The sequence below is a fragment of the Agelaius phoeniceus genome, chromosome 6 (genome assembly GCF_051311805.1).
Source record: "Agelaius phoeniceus isolate bAgePho1 chromosome 6, bAgePho1.hap1, whole genome shotgun sequence".
In the NCBI taxonomy this organism is placed as follows: Eukaryota; Metazoa; Chordata; class Aves; order Passeriformes; family Icteridae; genus Agelaius; species Agelaius phoeniceus.
The window spans coordinates 28,692,018-28,704,306 of record NC_135270.1 but is presented as its reverse complement, the minus strand read 5'-3'; the positions used below and the strand labels follow the sequence as shown (position 1 = coordinate 28,704,306).

Sequence of the window (12,289 nt, the reverse complement as noted above, 5' to 3'; positions counted from 1 at the left end):
ATATCTGAAATTGTACTGACAGTGAACAGCTGGACAGCATCAAGGGGGTGCCAGTAAAGCAGAACAGCTCAAGGACAGGAGGATGGCCCAAGAGTTCTCTCCTCTCTTCTGAAGCAGCCAGGAGAGAATACCAGCTTGGGAACAAAAGCAACTCACCAGACCAAATGAGGATTAAAAAAAAAAACAATTATCCTCTTACTTCTCTTACTTGGGGGTTGGGAGGAAGACACAATAACACAATTCACCTTGAAGGAATGTGCTCATTGAATTCTGCAGGTGAGACCTAATTTCCTGGTTTTAAATATTTCAGCTGTTGGGAATGTCAGTTCAGACCCCAGCACCTTCCACCGACTGCCAAGGCCTTGGAGCATCTACAGCATACTGCCTGAGTATGGCCAAGTGATGAGTACCTGCAGAGATTCTGGCTGTTTCAGGGCACAGAATGTTATTTGACTTGGACTTTTCATGCCCTTCTTTCACTGATGCCCAGAAGGCTGGGCATTGTGCACATCTGAAATGTCCACAGAAGAACACATTTCAGAACAGGTTGCCCAGGACTGGTTTGCAAATAAAAATGGGAATAACTAGCACTTATACAGTGTTTGGACACCCTTCTTCATGCCACTTTGCAAACATTAACCACTGCAAACAATTGCTATAATGACAAGGTGGATTGTACCTGGCTCTGATGTGAGTAATTAAAGAGGTGGGGGCAAGAAGCCCCACCCTTTCTCAGCAGGTTCTGTGCAAGGACTTGAAGACAACACTGAAATGGCAATTACCACATCAAAGCAATAGGACAGAAAATCAGCCCTCCATTGCACTGGCCTCCACAGAGGAGCCATGTGAAGGAATAATTACCAGCTTTTGTCCCAGACAGAGGGGAGCAAAGATCTACTAGTCTGGGGAGAATATCTACTAGTTTGAGCACTCCTATAAAAAAGAGCAGTTCTGGATTCAGCCAGGACAGCAAAAGCCAACTACACATGCTGAAAGCCCAATTAGAAACTTGAAAGGAGAATTGAGAGAGCCTCTTCCTTAGAGAGTGGCAGGTAGATCAATTAGAAAGAGATGATCCAACATCCACCTCTGCAACCCTTCAGGTAAGCTCTCTGTTGCTACTCAAAGCATGCCTGTTCATTAATATACTGCCATCCACTGAACTTAAAACACTTACCAAACTTTCACTTCATTCAACCCACCAATGCTACCTTCATTTCTCTGCCCTGTTCCTCATCTGTCTCTGTGCTGGCTCACATGAATTGGAGATGGTACACAAAGGAGAGGCAACAAAGAAAGGGTCAGTTCTGAATGCTCTGAATGTAGCTCTTTTACAGGCAACCCTGCAGAAGATGGAAATAATGCATATCACCATCTTCAGCCCTCTGTGGGTTGTCTCTCTCTCTGGTACCTTATAGGGCAGCCAGAGAAGGTTCCAACCATTTGCTTACAGAGGAAATAGCAGAACCTGCAGTGAGTTATGTTGTTTATCTCATTAGTGTAGGAGAGTAATAACTCAAAGCTTGTGTAAAAGGCCAGAGGAGGAGGGGAAAAGGAGGGAGTTATGTGCAGTATTGTGTGAAATTAACCCTGAACTGTTTATCATGAGATGCAGATTTCTGACTCCTTTAACAAAGAGAACAGCAAGAACTCAGGTTAATATGCTGAGTTCCTGAGTCTTCGCTGTTTTTCAAGTCTGTGTAAGTGAAAAGAGGTCCTGGAGCTTTGCCATTTGCCTTTATCTTGTTTTTCAGGTTAGGGATAGTAAATGGTAGTGAGCACAGCACATAAGACAGATACTGGGAGGGCTGGCAGAGAATTTTCAGAGTCCTTTAGTATGGGCACAAGCACATTGTGTACAGGCCAAAACCAGGCATGCTAAAACTGTAGAGGGATCCCTTGACTCACCATAATACTACAAGAAATAGATTACAGAAAGACACTCGGGAGCACTAAATGGGCTAATAAAAATCAAGAATGAGAAAAGCAAATATGGGGGAGGAGGGCTGGTTCATTTCACACTGATTATTCTAATTCAAAACAAAGTCATCAGATTTGGTGGCCCATGCAGATGCAGGAGGCTTCTTTCACTTGATACTCTTTGTGAAGAATGTTCCACCATTAGTATCCAGTGCAGACCTGCAGGAGAAATGTCACCTATCCCCTTCTGCAGGGGCAGCTGCCAAACAGTTCACTATCAGAAGCGAGGAAGGAAAGATTTGCAGAATGAATTTGCTCAAAGTAGTCCACAAAGCTTGTGGCTGAGAAAGGCAAAGAATTAAGACATCTTAGTTCCTGGCGTGATGCTGTAACACAGTTATGATGATTCCTTCTGCACATGTACAAATGCCAATGAGACCCACACAAGACTTTCTGTGTCTGTCTCTGTGGAAGATGCTGTTGACAAAACATTACTCATGAACACAGTGGATGTATACCCCTGTGTGTGTGTGTGTGTGTGTATATATATATATATATCTTCTGACTGTGGGAAAGGGGAAAGGGAAGTTTATGCAAAGCATAATCAATTAGGATTAGAGAATTTTCAGCTGAAACAAAACACTTGACTGTGGTTATGAAGCAATCCTACCAAAGAAGGGTCAGTCCAGAAGCTTAGAAAACTCCCATCTTGCGAACCACGTTCAGCCATCCTGAATTACCCCAGCAGTTTTTGTAGCTGAAATATTCTTTGGATATTTTTAACACTGTAAAAAGATCTGTTGTCTCCTGCACCAGAAGTGGCTGCATTTTATTATATAAACAGTTTTCTGGTAGAACTGCAAGACAACACAAAATCTGCTTTTCATATTTTAGTAATAGGAGGACCACAAAGATCCTTCCTTTAGTGTATCCTAGAAAGGGGAGAAGGAAAGTTTCAGCTAAGACTCAGCTAGGCACTTTTGAGAAGCAGCAATTGTTTTCTTAGCCCCAGGAGCATAAAGGAATATCCTGCGTGTTCCTCTCACTTCATCTCCTGTAAACAGACAGTGGAGGAGATTAGAGCAGGCTTCACCTTCCCATAATTTCAGATCTAGAATTTGAGGGGGTGGAGGGTGAAGGTGGGAGGGTGTAAATATTGTTTAGAGAACTGGCACATATTTATGCACATGTGTGCATGTCATACTTCCAGTGCCCATGCACCCCAGGTCCCTTCCTGCCTGGATTCTCTGGGCTGCACTAAAGAAGGGGAAAAAAATGAAGTTAGAAATACACTTTGGTGCTGTTAAAAATCCTTTCCCTGAGCTAATTATTGGTCAGGTACTGAGCTACAACATAGCCAAATTCCCCTTGGGGTTCAGAAGGACTTCTGTCTGAGCAACATCTCAGTCTTTGGTGACTGGTGACTGTCCTTTGCCTTTCAAAAAGGGATTTCAGATGGATTTAGTCTAACAAAGTAACAACTGACCGAAGTCTACAAAAATAACAGTGCTCTTTTCCCTTGAGCTTCCCTGAGCTGTGGAACAGGCATTAGCCAAAGCTCCTTAAGGAAATGTACCAACTTCTTTCTGTACCCAAGGGAACCACAGCCCCAGAACTGATATCCAAGTTAACCTATCCAAAGCAGAACCAGGATGTATAGGTATATTTCTAACCATTAGAACAACATTCATTCAATTAATGGACTCTCCTATATTTTACTTCAGTTTTATATCCTTCCTAATATAGTTCCTTATTTTCAGTATTCATCTAAAAAACTCCCACCTCCATCTTGGAGGTAATTCCAGTCTTTCTTAGAGCAGAGCATTGAGTCTTCTGCTACAGACTGGGATTGATAGCATGAAAAGAGCTACAATGATGCAGCCTTAGAAACTACCGTGTCAGGCACCTCTTTGCATAGAGAGAGTAATTAGCATGAGCTCTCTGCAGTTACCAAAGGAAATCCCCTGCAGGCACAGAGGTTTAGGCAGTTTCTCTTCTGTGTGGCCTGTAGCAGGTTTGAGCTCCTATTAATTAAACCCCAAGAGGGCTCAGTGGCCAGCCCTCCGTACATGCACGTGCATACAGAGACACAGCACTACCAACCTGGTCCCCTGTGCCTCTTCTCCATCCAGATGTAGCAGTTGTTCTGAGCCACCCCAGTCTGTGAATCCAGGAAGGGGAGGCGGACGCTGCGCTCGGCACAGAGCCGAGAGTTGTAGCTGCGACAGTGCTCAATCGCTTCTTTGTAGAACTGGTCCCCAAGGCTGCCAAGAGAGACAGGGCACAGTGAGAACGATTGAGCTGCCCCCTCCAACAAGAGTAGGAAAAGGGGACGTGAGGTTGGTTTGAAAATGGACAAACAGAAGAATTTTGCCTGGACAGATGCAAATGTTGGTGACACGAGACACTGATGAAGCAGATCATGCAGAAAGTGATGTCGAATTCATCAAAAGATCAGGCTGTCAGGAACCAGACACAGATCTTTTCAGTAGCAGCGTGGCTACTGAATGAGCAAATGATGCAATCACACTGCCCCATGACCCAGGGTCAGGCCCATGTACACCACAGTGAACTCATTTGATTGTTTCCCTTCCCCTGTAGTTTGTCCAGCCAATTCAGCAAACCAGTCATTTCAAACCCATGTTACAGCAACTGCTGCAGTATGTTTTAGGCAACCAGAAAGCCAGCCAAGTTTAGAAGAACTTTGCTCCGGCATTTCTGGTGCCAAAGAGCCCATAAGAGCAAGGACCATGGTTCTCTTATTGTGTGCTGCTGAGGCATGAAAACACACCCCTGAATAACTAGAGCCATATCTGCAATGGTCAGACTAGATGCTTTGTCATAAGCCTTCCAGAGTTTTCCACAGTGAAGCCTGAGGTGCCAGGAGCAGCAGGCTACAGCAGCGACCAGTCAGATCCAGCATGGCAAATGCTGCTTTTCTCTGGAGCCCAGTGGCAATAACAGTTCTAAAGACAATGTCACTAGCTTCATAAATAACTGTTTGTTCAAAAATTCTGTAGAATCTTCATCCTCCCCTGAGATAGGTTTAAAAACTCTGCCTGCTGGAGATTACCAAAATCCTCCCTCCAAATTTTTCTAAACAGGGAAAAGCATCAAAGTAAAGCTACCCTGAGGACACAAAGCAGCTGTCATGCTGGAGCATTGCAAAGTAGGTGGGCCACACTGCTGAACCTCATTTTTGATCTATTGTCAAGGTGAAATTCACTCGTGACACGAATAGCTAGGAAAGATACCTGTTATGGGTAAGTTCATTAGAAAACAGGAGCAGAGTGATAGATGGCATAACTTGCTCTGACTCTGATATTCATTAGTGTGCAAAAAGAGTATAGCACATACAGCAAGTGAACCAAAGGGATGCATGCACAGAGATATTGCACAGAGATTTGCTGTTCTATTAGTTGTTTTCCCCACTATCCTCTTCCGTAGGCACAACTGGCATTTTAAAATTTTGCACACCTCTGAATGTCAAATCAGAGCAAATTGCTCTGTTTTGCCATCTGTATCTTTTTGTGACTCACATCTTTTAAGTGACTCCTCAGTTGTACCTTATGATTTACATGGAAGTCAGACTCTTCTCATCTTGGCCATACTGGACCAATATCCTATCACTGGCAGGGGCCATAAGGCTTAGGGAAGAACAAAAATACAGCAAATACCAAGGGAGGCACCTCAAGTTCTCCCTTCTCAATTCTGATGATCAGAACTCAATTTACCCAAGTCTCAGGTTATCAAATGATGGGGAGGTCAGAATATCCTTTGCCTACAGAGACTTCCTAAGGGGTTTTTAGAGGTTTTGTGCAGCAGTGAACACCTGTGTGAACATTGTGCCTCACAGACCTGTCCTCCCCCTGCTGACCACCAGCTCCTGGGCGGCTGCCAGCACAGGGATATGTGGAGGGCAGCTGAAGGAGAGAGCTCTCTGGGCTGTGCAAGCAAGTGGAGGGTACAGCATGGGCAGAGCCTGTACAGCAGGATCCCTCCAGACACTGAATCCCCTGCAATGACCTCAAACGCCCTTTTCCATAAAAAGGCAGGGGGGAAGGGAAGGGGAGCAGGGGAGAAAGAAAAGATAAGCTGCTCTACTATACAAAGAATGTGACTAGGAAGAAATGAAATCTTATTAAAAGCTGTAATTAAAGTTGTACACTTGTGTAATCAAAGTCAGTAACAAGGAGACCCCAGTTGATCAAAGATTAACAGCTCTTTCCACAAACACTTGAGCTTCCTCAGAGCTATGTCAGATTCCTTCTATATTAAACCAGAGATGCTCTCTAACCCTAAGGAGTTTACTGGAAATAAATAGGCATAGCTATGTGACAAAAAACTGCCACCACTGCATAAGTCTTCCTTATGCCAAAAATCACTTCAGTCATTAGAATATGTACACCACAAAGCATCCATATTGACAAAAACAATACATCTCAGCATTAGGGTATGGGATATATAGGATCTGACTGGAGATTGCCTCAGTTTCCATCTTGCTCTAAGACTGAAAATAACTATAAGTCTTCAAATGTAAAATATTTTGCTTTAAATCATACTATCAAGTAAATTTCAGATTTTTCTAAGTGGGATAAAAGGGCATTTGAGATTCTAATGGCAGAGAAGCAACCAAGCTAATGGGTCAAATTAACTCTTGACAAAATCTTGCAGTCTAGCTGTTTCATTACATTTACTTTGAAAGATTTTTAAATATGCATTTTTTTTTGCCTTAAAGAAAAATAACAATTTAGAAGTATTCAGTCATCTCCATATTTTAAGAAAGCTTGCCTTGGCTCCACTACTGCAAGCACGATCAAAAAATGCAGTTCTCTAAGTATTCACTGGAAAGCTATTCAGATACTGAGACCTTGAGGAATTACCCTGGCCTTAATTATAAATGGAATTATTTTTTTAAGTGACAAATAATCAAATATAGGAAAGTAAAGAAATGGTATTTCCCCACGACAGTCATATGTCAGTGGTAAACAGCTCCCCTGATATTACTTTTGGGTGCCTAGTTGTTTTGTTTTACCATTAGTTAAGGTTTTTTTTAAAGAACTTCAAACTGAGAGATATTTTTTCCTTTTTTGTGTGCTACATACCTAAACACAGCATGTTTTATCTTATGCAGGAAAAAACAGAAAGTGTACTAAAATCAGGGCAAAAAAGGGGAAGCACGGTCCCATTGTGTTCCTCATTGCAGAGTCAGGGAGGTGGGACAAATCCCAGCCCCCTCCCAGGAGGTTTACAATGGAGCTGGAGAACAGACAAGGGTGGGAATAAGACTGGAAAGCACATGAGCTCCAATGAAACTCAAACAGATCTGTTGAGTTTGAGCAAGTGAGATACAAGAAGAAGAAAAAAAATTTAATATTATAAAATGTATCATATGTCAGAAAAAAAGATTAATTATCTGTTACATGCTTCATAGTTTTCCCAAACTGTGTTGCTATGGAAGACTTCCACTTCAACTCCTGAAAAAGTATCTGTAAAAACTATGGGGAATTTCCTCATTATTTTTATGAAAAGTATGTATGAGTCAGTGCTGTGCAGTGACTGACTGCAAGGGTCAATTCTTCCCTTTGGACAGGGGAGTTAAAGGTCACACAGACTTGTCTAGATTGATATTAATGACACAAAATCATCAGCATATGTGCAGATTTTAAAGATGCTGGGAAAAAGCAAGGAGCAGACATGAACAACTGCTGGACAAGGAAGGCAAATCATACTGAAGGCAGCACAACTGGAAATACAGAAAGAGTTGTCAGCACGCTGTGAAAAACACACGCCCTTCAGTAGAGAGCCCCAGATGAAACCCCAGATGTTTGGGACAGGCATGCCAGTGACACTGCTGGCACACACACAGGCTTTGCACTTGCATACCATGAATACTAAAATAACCCAGTTCTGGCTGACTGATAAAAGCTCCTGCACTTGGAAAAGAACAACCTATGCTATTGCATAGTCCTGCAAAGCTGCATAGGAGGGGTAAATGTTTAGTGTGGTTAGGGGCTCTTTATTGGTGAAAAAAGTGAGACTGAAACTAAAGAGCAGGCTGGGAACAGTGGAAGCTCAGTGTGAATGGGGAGGTGAGCACTCTGAAAGCACCAGCAGCCCTGTGGGTGCTGGGACTGCCATGAGAGCCTGGTGCAATTCTGTGCAACCTTGCAGGTGGTCACTGCCATGACAGCAAGCACCAGCACAGAAGATCAGAGTTTGGGACATCCTTGAGGTCACTTTTCTTTTAAGTGTTAAGAAACTGAGGTTTTCTATCATGGAATCAGGTCAGCTAATAACAAAGCCAGGGAAGAACAATTCTTCCCTTCCCTCAATCTTTGCCTGCTAGCTCTAACTAGACCATAAGGTTTCTGAGCAGACTCCAACTTACCACTTCTCTGTATAGTACCTAGTGCCATGACTCTGCTGTCTAGGCATGCCTTCAATAAGGGGAAAAAAAAAAAAAAGAAACCCAAGAACTTGCCTGTCTTATAAGCCCATAAATTTGCAACAAGGACCAGGAGCCTGACTTCACTCCAGATGTTCAAGATGTTTCTGTGCTGACAAAGGGTCCTGATGGGCCCTGAAAGCAGCAGAGCAGCTCTCCACCACTACTTTGCAGTCCATCCTGCAAAGTCACATATTTTTGAGTGCACTTACACCTTTTAAAACAGCTACAAAATAGGCAGAATCCAGAGTGCCCCTCCTGCAGTGCCTAACACAATTGAGGTTAGTACCCAGAGAAGGTGAGCACTCGCTGAACACCTATAACTAGCCATGCTCAACAATGATTACAGGTCCACATCACCCTGGAAAAACTTGTATAACAAAGAACCAGTCCTCCCTCAAGTGCAGTTCCTAAATTTCTTCCAGACACCTCTGAGTATGAATCCAGATTGTCTCCAGTTCTTGAAGCCAGGCCTCATTTCTAGTCATTTCCCTCTAAAGCCATGCTCACTACACGACTAGGCAAGTAAAAACCTGATAGCACAGGAAGAAATGACTAGTCATGCAACAGAAAGCAACAGACTTTTTCTTCTACAGTTTGCAGTGGTCCTCAGCCATGATCAAAAATGTGGGCCTTGCTTTCCTTAAGACCATGGACTTTTTGTTTACTATACATTTAGCCTCTAGTCTTACATTTTAGATCATTTGATACTGTGAGGTACAGCAAGGTCAACCAAAAAAGGCCTTTTAAATCAGAACTTGTTTTTCAGCAGCACTGCCATCCAGTTTCAAACTGGGTGAGATCTGAGAAGTGGTATGAGAGAAGTGGTGCAATGCAGCTTCAGAAGATACTTTTTACTCTCCTTTCGGAGACACTCATGAATGAGTCTGGAAATAAAACACCAGTGAGGTCTTAGGCCTTCTCACAAAGTTGAACAGAGACTAAGAAATCATGCAGGCATCACCTGAGTTATCAGTTGCCTGCAACACTGGACACCATCTTGGACAGCTACGTGTCTTGGCAAGTGTTGAGAGAGCTGCACTGAGCTGGCTATACTATTCCTTTCCAGCAGGTCCCACAAGGCCCCTGACAGGCAGCTGCTCCTTCTCTCTATGACCTGTGACACAAAGAATGCCTCAGGGCTCAATTCTTTAGCCACTTCTGTTTAATATCTGTGCAAAACCTTCAGGGAATATGATGAAGTATCTAGGCAGCAATGCCAGCCATGACATTGATGACATGCAGTTTATGTATCTTTTTCCCTCTCATGCCGACAGCACTCTCCCATACCTCACAGTGTTGAAAGCAAGGGCAGCATAGCTGGCAGAGGTGAAGTCAGAGGAGGTCAGAATGAGGCTGATTGGAAGTGGGAAGCGTTACAAACTATGCACTAACATTGTTAATGTGGACAATCTTACAGACACAATCACCAAAAGGGCCTTTCTCTCTCTCTCCAGTCAGCAAAATTCTCTTCTCAAGCTGAAGCCTGGTCATGCTCATGTGTGTTTCTCCCATCTGGACTGGCCTACTCTGACTCTCTACCTCAGGCTAGATAAGCAACAAAGACAGAGTTAGTTACAAAACTGTGGTACCTCCCCTGCCACAAAGCAAGCCAAAGAAGCCCACAGTCCCCTGCCCGACCTCATGTCTTTTCCTCACAAACTCTGAACCACCACTGATTTTCATGAAGAGCAAGTTGAAGCTGCTTGAACATCTGCTTCTCCTTGCTATACCCAGTTGCAGCTGGAAACCTGTGCTTAGCAGAGTCCACCCCCACCAGGCTCCTGTAGCATCTTCAGACAGCAGACCTTCAGCTCCAGAGCATCTTCCCAGAAGAGATAAAGCATTCTGCTTTGCTCATGCCCACATTACGTTGCAAGATGCTAACATAACATTCATCAAAAGATCCAAGCAAAAGAAAATATGACATATTCAAGAGTGTTAGACAACTATTGAGCATTAAACAACAAAGGGCTGGCTAGGCCCCTCCTTTGGCTGCACTCTCTGGAATTTCTAGTTTATAGGCAGTGCTTAATTGCTAGAAGCATGCACCCTTTGCAACTGCATCAAAGTAGGACGTAAAGATTCAAGAGGAATAGCAAATGGTTTTCCTGGTGTTAGGTGAAGCATAACAGACTGCTCAAAATCCAACCACAAAATCTGATGGCAAGCCAGAAAGTGCAGGAATGTGCAGATTCAGTTTTCTCATAGTGGTCCATTGCATCTGTCCCTGCACAACATTTTCTAATGATGTAAGGGGTGTGAATGTGAGCAAAGGCAATACAGGATTTCCAGATGTGCTACAGAATGACTCAAACTTTCTGGGCTCTCGGTTTTTTAACACAAACTTGGCAGCTTTCTAAACACAGATCTTCAGTCTCCAAGAGCCAGAGTCATTGAGACAGCTATTTCATTTCTATACATAATTTCACCTGATAAACAACATGAAGACTGCATAACTTTCCCCAGGCTGGGAAGCCATGTCAGAGAAACAAGGGCTAGCAGGACTCTTTTGGTAGTAGGTAGACTACACAAATCAGACCACTAAACAGTATACAAAGCAGACAGTGTTGCTGGAGCAGCAATGATCCAAGGGTAAACAAAAGACTTTCCAGGAGAGTTAACGCCTTTTATTGGAAGAACTCATGCAGACAGGTCAAAATAGACAAGCTTCTAGCACTTGTTCACTGCTCTGTGGCAGGTGCAGAGACTGTATGTGGTTCAAGGGATTAGGAGCCATCAGAGAGTTGATGACAGGATCCTGAGTCAGCACTGGCACAGAGCAGACATTACAGCAATCAAGAAGATGCCCTGAGCTATAAGTCTAGGTTGAATCCAAATCAGTGTAAAAGCAATGTGAGGTTTTTTAGCACCCTCCTCCAAGCACTCAGCATTAGCAGTCTATGTAGAAGAGCAAAGAAATCCCCCTTTTGCATGTATTTACTAGAAGACCTCCCCTGATGGGTTGGAAATCCCTGCTGGCCACTTGTGGCCAGAATCAACAGGGTACTCACTGCTCGAATCACGGTGTGATGCTGATTGGTAACAGAGAGTGCAGCCTCATAGAGTGAGCTACATTCACTGCTCTGGAAACAGGCTTAGGCTGTAATTTAATCCACTGTGAAACTACAGGTATCATCTCATGCAAAAAGTCTGTCTTTGAAGAAAAATGACAAAAGGTAGGCTTAACTTACAATTTGAGGAAAATTGATCTGATTAGCCCCATCCTCACATGTATTGTAAAAGTATGAGAGCTCTGCTGGCATTTCCATTTAAAGAAAAGAAACAGCAGCACAAGTTAATACTGCCAAGAAGAGTGTGGTACATGATGGTATCTTGCTGACAAAAATCTGGCTTTCAGGGTAAAGAGCTGCAGCCCTCTTTGTGCAGGAATAAGGATTAGAACAAGATGTGCTCCTTTTTCTGCAGCTGTGCATGGCCCTGCTCAGGGCCTGCAGCCGCATTCCCAGTTCTTGAAGCCAAAGTAGTGGGATCATTCTGCCCATCTCACTCACCTGTTAACATGCAGAGTTGTTGGCTGGATACAAGCGGTATCTGTGTATGGTGCAAGCTGATGTGTACTTATGAAATTAGGTATTTCAGAAGATTAAGTTACCAGCCCCATTCAAATATACTGGACTGTGAAGAATTATACTACATTGCATGTGGTAATTTGTCCACATCTTCTCTTACTTTACTTTCATTTCCATGAAGAGGCGTCAGCAGCAATGTCCATGTCATACATCAGGCTACCTAAGTTGTTTCCAGAGACAGACATTGCATACAATCTCTATTAGACTCAGCACAGTGACCAATTAGGTTAATCTCAGAGGCAGACTCCTTGGGGATATCTCAGAGCATCTATTCTTTCTCAGGCCAGAGTTTCTGTTTTAAAGAGATGCAGCATCATCCAATTAAATG

The 12,289-nt window shown here is 43.3% G+C and overlaps 1 protein-coding gene across 8 annotated transcripts in view; it reads right to left on the bottom strand.

The window, feature by feature from the left end:
- DPF3 (double PHD fingers 3) overlaps nucleotides 1-12,289 on the bottom strand; it is a 188,160-nt gene that overhangs the window by 96,720 nt on the left and 79,151 nt on the right. For all 8 annotated transcript variants that reach the window (XR_013182783.1, XR_013182785.1, XR_013182784.1 and 5 more), the window contains exon 2: nucleotides 4,024-4,184. Coding sequence is in view for 5 of the 8 variants with exons in the window: in XM_077180257.1 (XP_077036372.1) it covers nucleotides 4,024-4,184 (161 nt within the window). In the remaining 3 variants the exon portion in view is untranslated. The remainder of the gene's footprint in view (nucleotides 1-4,023; nucleotides 4,185-12,289) is intronic.